The sequence below is a fragment of the Hypanus sabinus genome, chromosome 30 (genome assembly GCF_030144855.1).
Source record: "Hypanus sabinus isolate sHypSab1 chromosome 30, sHypSab1.hap1, whole genome shotgun sequence".
In the NCBI taxonomy this organism is placed as follows: domain Eukaryota; kingdom Metazoa; phylum Chordata; class Chondrichthyes; order Myliobatiformes; family Dasyatidae; genus Hypanus; species Hypanus sabinus.
In genome coordinates, this window is record NC_082735.1 from 38,103,465 (window position 1) to 38,116,881 (window position 13,417).

Genomic DNA, 13,417 nt, shown 5'->3' on the forward strand with positions numbered 1-13,417 from the left:
GATCATTTAATTGATAGTGGGAGCTTATCCCCAGTACACTCCCCCCCCCCAAGTTATAAAAACCTAAAGGAACCATTCCATCATGGATGATTTATTATCCCTCTCAACCCCATCCTCCCCGTAACCTTTGACACCCTGACTGTTAGCTGATGGTGTTGCTATATGCCTGCTGCCTTTGTCCTCCTTGATGGTAGTGGTTCTAATTTTGTGAAGTGCTACTGGGCTAGCCTAGACAAGTAAGAGCTGTGCACTTTGTAGGTGGTATACACTGAGGTAAAGAGAGTGAGCATTCAGGACGTCAATCGATTGGGTTGGGTTGCTTGACTAAACATCTCTTAGATCTCCTATTAACTGCAGTGATAGGTTATTGTCAGAGGGTATATTTGTTTCTGGGGCAATGCAACTTCCAGAAATAACCACAATTTATAGTTGTCTGTATAGCATTTGTATGTTCTCCCCATGACCATGTCTATGTTCTCTGGTTTCCTCCGGTATTCCAAAGACACAGGAGTGAGGGTTAGTAAGTTGTGGGCATGCTATGTTGGCACCGTAAGAATGGCACACTTGCCAGCTGCCCTCAGCACTTGGGCTGCAAACGATGCATTTCACTGTATGTTTCCACATACACATGATCATTTGGAAGTACATGTTCTTCAATACCTCTGAGGATCTAAGCTGGTCCCAACATATCAATGCAGCTATAAAGATGACACGACATTAGGATTTTGAGGAGATTTGGTATGTCACCTAAAACACTCACAAATTGCAATGGATGTTCTGTGGAGAGCTTTCTAACTGGCTGCATTGCTGTCTGTTTTGAGGGCGGGGTGGGGGTGCTACTGCACAGGATCAAAATAAGCTGCAGGAAGTTGTAAACTCAGTCTGATCTGTCTTGGGTTCTAGCCATCCCAGCACCCAGGACATCTTCAAGGTCCCCATCACTCAGGTCACACCTTGTTCTCATGGCTACCATCAGAGAGGAGGTACAGAATCTTGAAGGCACATACTCAACATTTCAAGAACAGCTTCACCCCCCCCGTCACCCGATTTCTGAATGGACATTGAACCCATGAAAACCTTTATTTATTTGCATCCGCAAAGGAAACAGCAATATGAAGGACCCCATGCACCCGTCATACAATCTCTTCTCCCTCCTGCCGTCTGGGAAAAGGCTCTGAAGCATTCGGGCTCTTACGACCAGACTATGTAACAGTTTCTTCCCCCAAGCTATCAGTCTCCCCAATACCTTAAGCCTGGACTGATACCTTGCCCTACTGTCCTGTTTATTATTTATTGTAATGCCGGTATTGTTTTTGTGCACTTTATGCAGTCCAGTGTAGGTCTGTAGTCTAGTATAGCTCTCTCTGTTTTTTTTATTACGTAGTTCAGTCTAGTTTTTTGTACTGTGTCATGTGAACCGTGGTCCTGAAAAACGCTGTCTCATTTTTACTATGCACTGTACCAGCAGTTATGGTCGAAATGACAATAAAAATTGACTTGACTTTATTTCTAAAACACTTCTTTATTTCTATTTTTGCACTTATATAAATATATATACAAAAATAAGTGTACATATATATATTTACTGTAATTCCGTTTTTTTTCTATTGTATTGTACTGCTGCTGCAAAGACAACACATTGCATGACATATGCCGGTGATATTACATCTGATTCTGATGTTGCCAACGTGATCATTTTATGAATAAGTCTACACAATGAACGTCGGTGGCCTACTGACTACCCAGGGGAAGAGGTGGTGGAATGCATACAATAGCATTACATGGCAGCAGCGGCCTTTTGATCAGACCTGTAGCCCTCCCTACCTTTTCTAATTCTGCATCGACCGATAATGCAACAGGAATAAGCATGTCTGCATTAAGTAACCATAATTCAAATATATGACGACCAAGCCATTGTGTCGTCAGAGAGCCTGTGGCCAATAGGAGCGCGGCGAGCACTGTCAATCTCCCAGAACCATAACACAACCTTCAATCTCGAGACAATTAACATACGAGACGCCCTTCTTGCATTTGGATTGGTCGGGGCTTGTTGGAGAGGGCCAATCGGATCGACGGGACGCCTGTCAGCTTGCGGAAGAATGGTAAGCTGCGGCCAATGGGAGATCGTAGGAGCCGTCACGTGGTGGGTTTTTGGCGGTTTTTATTTGACGGGAAGGGTGGGGGTTGAGAGTAGGTTTGTGCAGAGCGCGGGAGACAAAGGGAGCGGGAGCAAAACAAAAGCTAACGAGCAAGGGTAAGGGAAGCGGGAATGTAATAAATGCACCGTCAAGAAAAAAAAATATTATAAATCTGTAGAAAAAAATCAGGTTTAGTATGCTTGAGTTTCCTTATTTTAAAATGTTTATTTATGACCTTTTGCGCCGGTGCAACAGATCAATCAGTATTAATGCATGTTAAGGTAATAATGCAGTTATGATCAGTTCAACGATTAATATATAGAAGTAACCTAGAATTTAATTTTATAGTGTCAATTCTGTATGTGACCTTTTGTTGGAATGTCTTCGGGAAAAAATGATTTACTATTGCGAGTCGTTTGTCAGATGTATTTTAAATCGAGGTGTAAGGGCGACTCATTAATTCAAACTAACAATTGAAATAGTTATTTATTTGAATACACGGAGAAGCAATGCTTGTGAAAGATTACTTGTTTAGGTGCAGTATTCATGGAGTAAGGGAGTGGCGCTTTCTTGCTAGACATTTCAATAGAGAAGGGGAGGGGGTCGAATTATTGTGTCATTTGCAATACTGCATTAAACGTGTACTTTTAAACCTATTTGGTTCCATCGTCTGCACCTGATTGAATAATTGTGAATAGCTTTGATTTGTAAATTTGTCGATATCGAGTCTTCATGTATTTCTGGTGCCAATGTGCTTTTGTCCATCAAAACTACAGTAACTCTTTGTTCTGCAATACCGTTTCCAGATAGGGTTTTTCAGCCTCTGTACAAAGGATGCTTTTATGAAACGTTCAAATACAAAACTGCAAGCCAAGCACAGCATCACAGAATTTGTGCAAATGGGATTCTTTTGCACAATTTTTTTTGCAAGATCAAGAAGCGTATTCGTCCGAGGAAAACGACACAAGCTCACCGACGCCCAATTTTTCTTTTCTTTCCGACCCCCACAACCGCAAACCCTTGAGTTGCTCTGGATGTCGTGCGAATTTAATTCAATTTACTTGCAAATTATTTGGGACTATTGTTTCTATCAAGGTTTTGAAGTGTTTTCAAATCCTTCCCTTTGAAACAGATTCAAGATTTCAGATGGGTGTTTCCTACTGCTCTATTCACAGATACCGAGTGTAATCAGAAAGCTGGTGAGATTTTAAAATTTCTAGAAAATGTTTTGACCGGGCGTAACCATCTGACCAATTCCTGTTGGATACCCTGGAAACTGAATAATATCTTTTTTATTTGAAAAAATTAGAATAATAAACATGTTTTCCCAGCTGGCAGACTCGACCCATTTCCACCACTTGCTCTTGGCTTCAGGTGGCGCTCTGTTGCTACTTGTGCTTCCATTGGTATCCTCTACCCGTGTAATCTATTGTCCTTTCGGGCTGATATTTGTCCCTGAAGGTTTGGTGTCAAGCTGAATGAATGGTCCCCGAGTAATAAAATACAGAGGTGCCATTCCATGGGGAGGTTGAAAATACATTTCTTTACTGAAATTATGGGGTGCAAATTTTCAGGCATTTCTGCATCTCTACAGACCAACTACTATTGCATTTTTTTAAACTTGCAGTTACAGCATCCAGCATGGATAATAAATAGTGTCCTCCCTAAACTGGGAGAGAAAATTGCATCTTGTCAGTACCCTGTGATTCGTTTTAAAAATAAACTGTGTGGGTGAGTGCTAGTTGGCTATAGGCTGGGGCAACTTTTGAATATACCAAGTGGAAATTCAAACTGTAGAGAATGGCCTTGAACACTACAGTATTTTTTCTTTTATTACACTAATTTAGCATATTTTGTGTATGTATATTGTCTTTACGTACTGCTGTCACAAAACAAAATTTCACCACTTAACCCCAGTGATACTCAATCTGATTCTGATTGGGTAATTTGTACTTGTGCCATCTCTTTAAATTAGCTAATTTGTTCAATTTTCTTCCTGATTTCTCTCCATCACATTTTCATTTTGAGTGTCCTTTTTAATTCCAATTATAACAGTTCTGAATAATTTGCACTGCCCTTCATGATTGGTGAAATTTTTATTTGCTGCTGATGTTCTCAATGGCTAGTTTTCAGCTACTTTTAGTTTCTCGATAAACTTTTAATCCAATTTATCTCTTGCATTTTTTGTCCTGCCTTATTTTGATTAAATAACTTGACAACACCATCAGTCCTCTTCATCAGAGCATGCCCCTGTAATTACTTTTCCTGTGGTCTGGGCCTTGTGTGGCCAGTTTTTCATGGCTGAATCTCCTGTGAGGTGCACAGATGCAAAGTAACTTGTTTTCATCTTGTGTTGAATTTTAACAGAAAATAGTTATTTTCAAGAAACAGCATTGAAACCCTTTTTATTAAAGGTCCCTTTTTTTTGCTGCCATTTGGTAGCCAGTAGGACTTGGTCCTAGGCTTTTCTGGAACTATTATTGTATTCCTACTGTAGATTAATGATGCGTCAGTGTAGAAATTGCTGACTCAGTCTCCTGCATTGGCATTCCTTGATATGACTTTCCTTTGGTGTCTTACTACTTTATGCATTCACTAGCTCCTGCACAACCCCCAAGCTGGATAGACCATGAGCTTATCACTCAAAGTGAGTGAAATCTATTCTCTGAACACCTGAAGTCACCTCTGGTCTTAAATTGTCATGCCTAGCAACATTGTATTTTGAGCCATACCTAATTGGTGTAATTAAAAACTCAAAAGCTAAAAGCATCCTGTGGAAAGAAACACTTGCTATTCCAAGCCTAAGAGCAGAATAAAAGTTTAAGTTGCCAAGGGTGTGAGAAATGACTTGGATGGGATCCCTGTGATGGGGTGAGGCTAGCACTGCCATGGTGATACAAAGCCATTTCGATGATTGGAGGAGTCATCACTTCTGTGTTCTCTGCAACAGCTGACATTCCAGTTTTGTCCTGAACCTGCCAGACTTATTTATTAGCGATGGAGTAGGGAACTGGGCCCTTTGAGTCATGCTTCCTAGCAACCTCCAATTTAACCATAATTTAGTCACTGGACAATTTGCCCTGATTAACCTGGCCAGTACATCTTTGGACTGTGGGAAGAAATGGGAGCATCTTTGGGGGGGGGGGGAGAGAGAAAGAGAACCCATGTGGTCACAGCAAGTTTGTACAGTCGTTCCTTGGAGGGTGTGGGGTTGAACTCCGAGCTGTTGTAGTGTCAAGTGAACTGCTACACTACAATGGCTCTCCTCTCTCTCTCAGCCTTTTTGTGACCGAAGGTCAAGCTGTTTATTACATTTGGTTTAAATCTTTTATTCATAGCTTTGCAATTTTTTTGAACTTACAGCATCTTTAATTTTTCAGCCAGTAGTTGCAGTTTGTAATAATGTAGTAAGGAGTTGCTTGTCCTCTGGATATTTCCTAGATGACTAGAAATATATTTTAATGTATTCATCTACCTCAGATTGTTCAATTATATTCTCTTCTCCCTCCCACAAAGTACTTGGTGCAGCCATACTCAAGTGTCTGGTTGGAGCTTCACCCTCGACTGGTGTTTAATTAGTGCTTGGGTTCTTTTGCCTTTCAAAACCCGTGGCAAATTATCTGTTCTAATTAACTACATCGAGCAAAGAACTCCGATAGGCAGTTAGATTAAATTGTAACAATTACTGGACATCAGATAACCAAACCAGTTGTTTTCTTTGCATTTGGGTTTATCAGAAGTGCTCAGTGTATAGGCTGCAGGATTTATTGTGCACTGCTGCACACTCCCAAGGATATTGTTTAAAGTATTTCTGATTGAAAGCTGGTTATCTATTCTGATGTATCACTGACAATTCCACTTTTGAAATGCTGACAAACATGTTACATCAGGCATTTCTTTGCCTTTGCAAACACCCTGCAATGTGGTAGTCACTCGGACCGTGTGCTATTCTGAAACACTAACAACTGAACTTGATTTCTTGTAATTACCACAGGGTTTGCTGCAATCATCAGAAAACTTTAAAATCTTTGACGTTAGCAGCTAGTCGTGACTTGTTCTGCAATGGCATCGGCATCATCTGGTAAGAAGTATATAAAGCTATGACCTTTCATCTAGTGGGGGGGGAGGGCCCAAAGTGAGAGGGAAGATTGGCCTTAAGTCCATAGGAGTTTACAAGTCTGTAAGCTTGTACCTGTTGCACTCATGAATAAACTGGTTTTTGTACTTCGTGAAACCTTCCCTAGTCTCAGTTATAATGTAGAGGCTCGCTGGTAATGGAAACAGATATGGATTTTTTTGATTAACTCAACACATTTACAGGCAGTTTTAAAAAAGCAGGACAGTAGTTAATTTGTCACTGACTGCCACCACTAAAGTTCCTTCTCAACTATTGCCCTGTGCAGGAAATTTTTTACAGTCTGCAAACTGTGCAGTAAAACATTACATAAAAGAAAATGCCAGCTTAGAGGGAACAGTGGTAACCACAGTCCTGTAAAATCCAGAATTCTAAGTGCTAAGTTGGAAATGTTTTTCAGATATCAAAGTTAAAGAATTGGACAAGCGTTCTTCAGGCCAGGCTTTTGAGTTGATCCTGAGCCCATCTGCAGCTGAAGCTATTCCAGAATTTCCTCTTTCTCCCCCTAAGAAGAAAGATCTTTCACTTGAAGAAATTCAACGCAAACATGAAGCTGCAGAGATCAGGCGAAAGGTACATTCCTGTTGGGGAGTTTCCTTTTTCCACAGACCCAGGTATTCTTTTTGAGACTATATGTGACATGGAAGAGCCGTCAATCCAGAGAGCAACAACTCCGCTCACAATCAGTACACGCATCCTCTGGTTTGTTCAGATTTTCAATATTTGGTATTGTTCTAATCGAGCCATAGGGGGAGAAACACGTAACCTCATGATCTGCATCAGCTGGCTAATGGGCAGCACCACAGTTCTCTGCTGCTCTAGGCATTGAGCAATACAGACAAGTAATTCTTTCGTCTCTCAAAGGTATTTACCTGACACAGTTGGCCAAAATCCTCCACAGATACTCAATATTATAGGAAAATAAATAGATTAACAAGGCATCATTGAATTTGCTCGTACCTTTTCATGTTGAGATAAAGGCAAGTCTTTTTGCACTTGCAGTATGGTGGTTTTTTTACACTACCAACTAGTTTCACCTGTTTGAATGTCTCGCTGTGAGCTTCAGCTTTTTAACATCTATCATTGATTGACATTTGGTCAGCTATGGGGCACCGGAATGGTGTAGGGGGTAGCGTGACACTTACAGCTTGGTGCCTTCCTAGTTTAGAGTTCAACTTCTTCATCTGTAAGAATACAAGTTCTCCCCATGAGTGCTTGTGCTTCAGGGTGCTCTGATTCCTCACGCATTCCCAAAGAAATTAATGAGCATTACTTTGGAGTGCAATAATAGCATAGCTGTTAGCTGACGCTGATACAGTTCAGGGTGTTGGAGTTCAATTCCAGCATCCACTGTAAGCAAGTTTGTATGTTCTTCCCCTGCCTGTGGTTTTCCGCCATGTGCTTTGGTTTTTCTCTCAAGATCCAAACATGCTTTGTTAGGGTAATTGGTCATTGTGAATTTTCTGGTTAGGCTATGGTTAAATCAGTGGGTTGTTGGATGGTGTGGCTCTGGGTTGGAAGGGTCTGTTATGCACTGGCACTATCCCTATGTAACTAATCGGGAATCTATTAAAGGCAGATAACCGAAATATGTTGGACATCTTTAGGTATAGATGAACATGTATTGATGATAACATGCTTTAAAAGCATCATAGTTTATGATCAGCTTTAATTTCAACAAAAAAAAATTAAAACATTTTAGCTTATTATTTTGCCTTCTACAATAAACTCAACTAATCTTGGGTGGCAGGGTAATGTAACAGTGCAAACTTTACATCACCAGCTGTAAGAGCAGTGTTCAATTCCACCACTGAGGAGATGGTGCTTTCTCCTTGCAGTTCCATGCATTCCTTCTAGGTGCTCCAGTTTCCTCCTGTATTTCAAAGACATGGGTTGTGGGCATGCTGTGGTGGTGACAAGTGCAGGCTAGGCTGCCCAGCACAATCCTTGATTACATTTGGTGCAAACATAGAAAATAGGTGCAGGAGTAGGCCATTGGGCTCTTTGAGCCTGCACTGCCATTCAGTATGATCATGGCTGATCATCCAACTCAGAACCCTGTACTTGCCTTCTCTCGATACCCCCGATCCCTATAGAAACAACACATTTCACTGGCTGCATCAATGCATGTGTGACAAATAAAGCTGATCTCTAATCTTGTGAGATACATCTCCCTTGAACTCGACTTTTCTCCATTTGCATCCCAGTTGGAACTCTAGTTACCAGGCATTGCCCAGTTCTCCTGCACATTGGCCATGTAATGTCCTGTTAATTCCTTACCATAGTTATCTGCTGCTACTTTTTGAGTGGGTGTGGCTAACTTGATTCTTGATCTTGAGGTCCTGTTCAGTGCATTGGTGCATATCCTTTGCATTGTGGAAGTAGCTAGTAATTGTATTGCAATATGTAGCCCTCTTCCCACCCCCAACCAAATGGATTTGGCTTTGCACTAGCTAACCTGATGGCAAACATTGGACTCTTGTGGAATGTTTACTAGTAGGTTAGTCTTTCAATTGTTTTATCTGTATAGGGATACAGGGCAAAATAAAAAGACTGCAAAAGCCATTTGAAGTGTCCACGAAGTTGCATTTTGTTTGGAATGTATTCATTCAATAGTACACCTGGATTTGTTGCTGTGGGATGCAGTCTGGCTGTAGTCCATTGTAAGTCACACTTATTTTGGATAAGTACATGGAAAGGTTTAGGGGGTTTTGAGCCAAACACGGACATGTGGGCACATTGGTCAGCTGGAATGAATTGGGCTTAAGTGCCTGTCAGTGCTTTATTACTGACTAGTAAATTGTACACATGGTTTCCCTGATTGCAAACCCTTGGCTAACAAGTCCTGAAGACTTCACTGATCTGTTAGCTCATTTCATGACTGCAGGTTGCTTTTGACAAGTTAGGAGCTGTGCACTATCTTTGTATTCCAACCAACTGTCCCAAATGCATCTGTCTCAATTGTTTTCCAGGCCCCAATTATCTGTATTCTTACGGGCTGCTTTACTACACAAGTGACCTGGGTTCAATTCCTACCATTGCCTGTAATAAATTTATATGTTCTGCAGGTGGCCAAGCGAGTTTCCTCCCACTTTACAAAAATGCGTGAGTTAATTGACAGCATAGTTATTAGACAGGATGGGCATGTTGGGCCAGTGCATTCTATTACCGTGCTTTATCTCAAAATAAACTATTCATGTGGCTAAAGCAATCCTAAAATGAAGTTTAGCCTTGAAAGGAATTTAGCAATCTGGAATGTGTAGAGTAATTGATGGGGTAGAGTAGTCTATACTAGTGTCAGGCTATTTAAACACCAAACACTGGCTTAATTAGCAATATTTACAAATCTTTAATTGAATTTATCACTTACTATTTAGTCACATGAAGCAGAGGTGCTGAAACAATTGGCTGAAAAACGAGAACATGAGAAGGAAGTGCTTCAGAAAGCTATTGATGAACAGAACAACTTCAAGAAAATGGCAGAAGAGAAACTGACCACAAAGATGGAAGCAAACAAGGAGAACCGTGAAGCTCAACTAGCGGCCAAACTGGAGCGTTTAAGAGAGAAGGTAGAACTAATGCTTGTCTCTTAATTGCAATGACTCCTTGTAGAACTGGTGCTTTAGTATTTTCAGAATGCTTCCTTACAGACCATTAGGTGTTCATGACAAAAACTTAAATGAGTACTCAAGCAGTGTTACAGCTAATTGCACTTTAGTCTATCCTTGTGTAGTTCTGTGTATTTGTAAAGCAGAACTTTTGGAACTTTTAGAGGCTGTATATCAAGTCCTGATGACTTGTCTGCATTTGATATCAAAAGGACTGAACCTAGAACCATAATGGGCAGGCTTCCTTTCCACTTTTGGGGGGGGGGGGGGGGGGAAGAGAAGATTCTGACCCTGCATATCCATTGACCTTAGAGACTGAAGAGTAGATTATAGTGATTGGAAAGCAGTCTTTTCCTAAATTAGCAAGGCAGACTGAACTGCTACTGACAAAACAAGGTTAAAACCTGTAACACCACACAAAATGCTGGTGGAACACAGCAGGCCAGGCAGCATCTATAGGAAGAAGCTATATATAGTTGACGTTTCGGGCTGAGACCCTTCATCAAAACTAACAAAGAAAAGATAGTAAGAGATTTGAAAGTGGGGGTGGGTGGGAAATTGAAATGATAGAAGAAAGGAGGGAGAGGGATAAAGCTAAGATCTGGAAAGTTGGCAAAAGGGATACACAGCTAGAGAAGGGAGAGGCTCAAGTGATGGGAGGCTTCGGGAGAAAGAAAGGGGGAGGGGAGCACCAGAGGGAAATGGAGAACAGGCAAGGAGTGATTGTGAAAGGGGCAGGAAAAAAGGGGAATAAATGAGGGATGGGGTAAGAAGGAGAGGAGGGGCAGAAGAGAAGTTTGAGAAACCAATGTTCATGCCATCAGGTTGGAGGTTACCCAGACATAGTACAGCCATATTTTCTTAAAAGCTGTAACAATTATTGGTTTACTTACAAATTATTCTTTTATTCTCTTTTAGGAAAAGCGGGTGGAAGAAGTGAGGAAGAGTAAAGAGATCAAAGAAACAGAAGACTAATTCCTTCCCCCCTCTTTCATTTGGAATTTGAGTGGTTTTTTTTCAAACATCCAAAGATGTTTTTAAATGGCCAGTGTGTTTATGGAAATTCATTTGTAAATGCAGTTGTGTGCAACTGAGAGCCAAAAGCTCTTTGAAGAAGGAAGGATTGTATTTGTATGCTTTCCACCTTTTTTTGTAAACATTCTTGTGGGTTTTTTCCTGATGTAGATACTTTGAACTCCTGCATTTTGTTTTCTACTAGTAGTGAATTGAATAGAATTGCTGGTTCAGGTTAGTGTATTTGTGAAAGTGTAATTTCCAGCATGCTTTACTGATGTGTTACACGTTTAGTTTGTAAGTGTGTAACTATATAAACTTGCCTAACCAGTTGTACCTGTCTTTAACTTCAATAAAACTGGACATTTACTGTTTGTTTTCTTTCCCTTCAGTTAAAGCCTTATTTAGTGATTTCATTCTAATTATACAGCAACTATTTGCTGTCCCTATTGCTAATGTGTTCACTGGTTCACTTTAATTATGCACATTGAAATTGAAGGCAGCTTGCAGGTTTTGCACTGAACTGAGTGTGGCCCAACACAACTCTCAATCCAAAAAGTTGGGAAGAAAATCCCAGATTACATGTGGAGCTTCAATAGCTCTTCGCATTGGTAGTGGGGCAGATTGAAGATAAAAGACCAGTTTGTTTTGATGTAGGATTAAGTTGTTAAAGAATTTGTGTAGTTCGTGAGTTGGAGGCTGATAATGGGCATCAGTTTTAAAATCTTTAAGCTTGGGCAATCTGGTCCAGCACAAGCTAGGTTATTAGATAATGATACAAATTTGGATGTTTTAGATGCTAAACAACTTGTCTGTGTCCAGAAGTGGTTTCCTGGCTAGTTTAATATTCCTCAGTGTTGTATAATTGTACTGGTTGCCACTTTCAGAGCAGTAGTTCTGAGTATTACTAAATTTGGTTGAAATTTTTACTGCAGTGGCAACTAAAAATTGAAGGTAAGACTAGATGGCCTTGAGTCCATATAGGCAAAACCTTGCATGATGGGCTGGTGCAGAATGTTGAGGCACATTTGATGTGATGTATTCAATCCACAAAGCTAGGTGGTGAGGGGTAGAGGTGGAATAAAACTTTTATCCTTAAGTCTGGCTTGTGAGGTTCTGCAGGGATAGTGCTGGGACCCTTGTTTGTGATAGTACTGTATGATATCAATTATTTCAAAATCACTTCTCTAAACTCGAGCTTCTATGTGCCTTTTTTCATAGAAAGTGAGTGCAGGAGTAGGCCATTGGGCCCTTTGAGCCTGCAATGCCATTCAGTATGATCATGGCTGATCATCCAACTCAGAACCCTGTACTTGCTTTTTCTCCATACCCCCGATCCCTTTAGCCACAAGGGTCATATCTAACTCCCTCTTAAATATAGCCAATGAACTGGCCCCAACTGTTTCACCCAATTTTGGAGTCAGCTGATTATTCTTACTGGAATATAGGGGTATGAGATAGTTGATCATGGATGTTATTCAAATTAGAACAGTATAATATGGAAAGCAAGCTGTTGTCCATGCAGCAGACTCCTATGCTCCACACAGCTGATGAATCCAAAGGAATGGCAAAAACATAGTGGTGTCATAGAAGTTGCTTGTCAGTGTAGGACTGCCTTGGGGACTTCATATTGGGAGCACTTAATAGGTAATAAAAACATAACCCCCCCCCCAAAAAAAAACCTCCTGGCTATGATGACCTCAAGGAATTGTGACCTTGTAGAGGTTTCTAAAATTGAGGTGCAGAGATAAGATGCATATTTTACTTTCTAACCCCACCCCCACACACAACTCAGTGTATACATAAATGAACATCAAGGTTAGCACAGGCAGAGTGGATTGTAAGGGCCTGTAGAATTGTATGGTTCTAATGAAGGGTCGTGAGATTAGCTAACTTGGCTATATGAATAATGAGTCAATGCTGCTCATGGTAATGGGAAATTTAAAGCACAAATCTGGACAAAGGGAATGAAAAAATGAGTAAAATGGCTTTTCATAACCATCAATATTATGTCCCTTAAGGAATTTTAATTATCACTTGAAATATTTAATGTTCTTTGCATCTCTAGGTACCATGACCCATTCTCCAGTTCACACCCTGAAGGAGCCTAAAAATCTATGTTGCAGTAATGGCATTGCATACACAGCAAAGTGATCAGTTCTGGCATGGTGTTTCTGAATGGTCCTCTAGTTGACTGAGTCTTACCTGATGCAGGGTTTCCAGCTGAAATGCAATAAATTCCTTTCCTTCCACAGATGTTGATCAATCTGAGTTCCTCCAGCAGATTGTTGCTTGAGATTCCAGTATCTTATGTGTGTTTTGTTGTGGTCTGGAAGAGAGGCACAGTAATCCTGTCAAATGTGTGTGAGATAACCATCATGGTATCCTCACAATTTTTAAACCGTATCTTTAGACCAATATTGCAGGACATGCACGGGTAAGTTCTAACATCGCCAACAGCTTGTGTGATTCAATGTAAAAGTAACTTGTGTTTGTGTTTTTGGTGCCATTTTTAAGCCACA

General features: G+C 40.6%; 1 protein-coding gene across 2 annotated transcripts; it reads left to right on the forward strand.

The window, feature by feature from the left end:
- The first annotated feature begins 2,183 nt into the window (after nucleotides 1–2,183).
- LOC132383584 (stathmin-like) lies at nucleotides 2,184–11,269 on the forward strand. 2 transcript variants are annotated; one of them, XM_059954733.1, is made up of 6 exons: nucleotides 2,211–2,254; nucleotides 3,271–3,337; nucleotides 6,133–6,219; nucleotides 6,674–6,846; nucleotides 9,651–9,842; nucleotides 10,800–11,269. In XM_059954733.1, the coding sequence occupies exons 3-6, from the start codon at nucleotides 6,201–6,203 to the stop codon at nucleotides 10,854–10,856; spliced, it is 441 nt and encodes a 146-aa protein (XP_059810716.1). In that variant the 5' UTR covers nucleotides 2,211–2,254; nucleotides 3,271–3,337; nucleotides 6,133–6,200; the 3' UTR covers nucleotides 10,857–11,269. The 2 variants fall into 2 exon arrangements, with proteins under 2 accessions (XP_059810715.1, XP_059810716.1); XM_059954732.1 differs by lacking the exon at nucleotides 3,271–3,337 and having other exon boundaries at nucleotides 2,184–2,254.
- The last annotated feature ends 2,148 nt before the right edge of the window (nucleotides 11,270–13,417 follow it).

Excerpts from the sequence above, each read along its gene's own strand:
- LOC132383584 (XM_059954732.1), top strand. Across the intron at positions 6,847-9,650 it reads CTGCAGAGATCAGGCGAAAG|TCACATGAAGCAGAGGTGCT; the intron begins GTACATTCCTGT and ends CTTACTATTTAG. Across the intron at positions 9,843-10,799 it reads TGGAGCGTTTAAGAGAGAAG|GAAAAGCGGGTGGAAGAAGT; the intron begins GTAGAACTAATG and ends ATTCTCTTTTAG.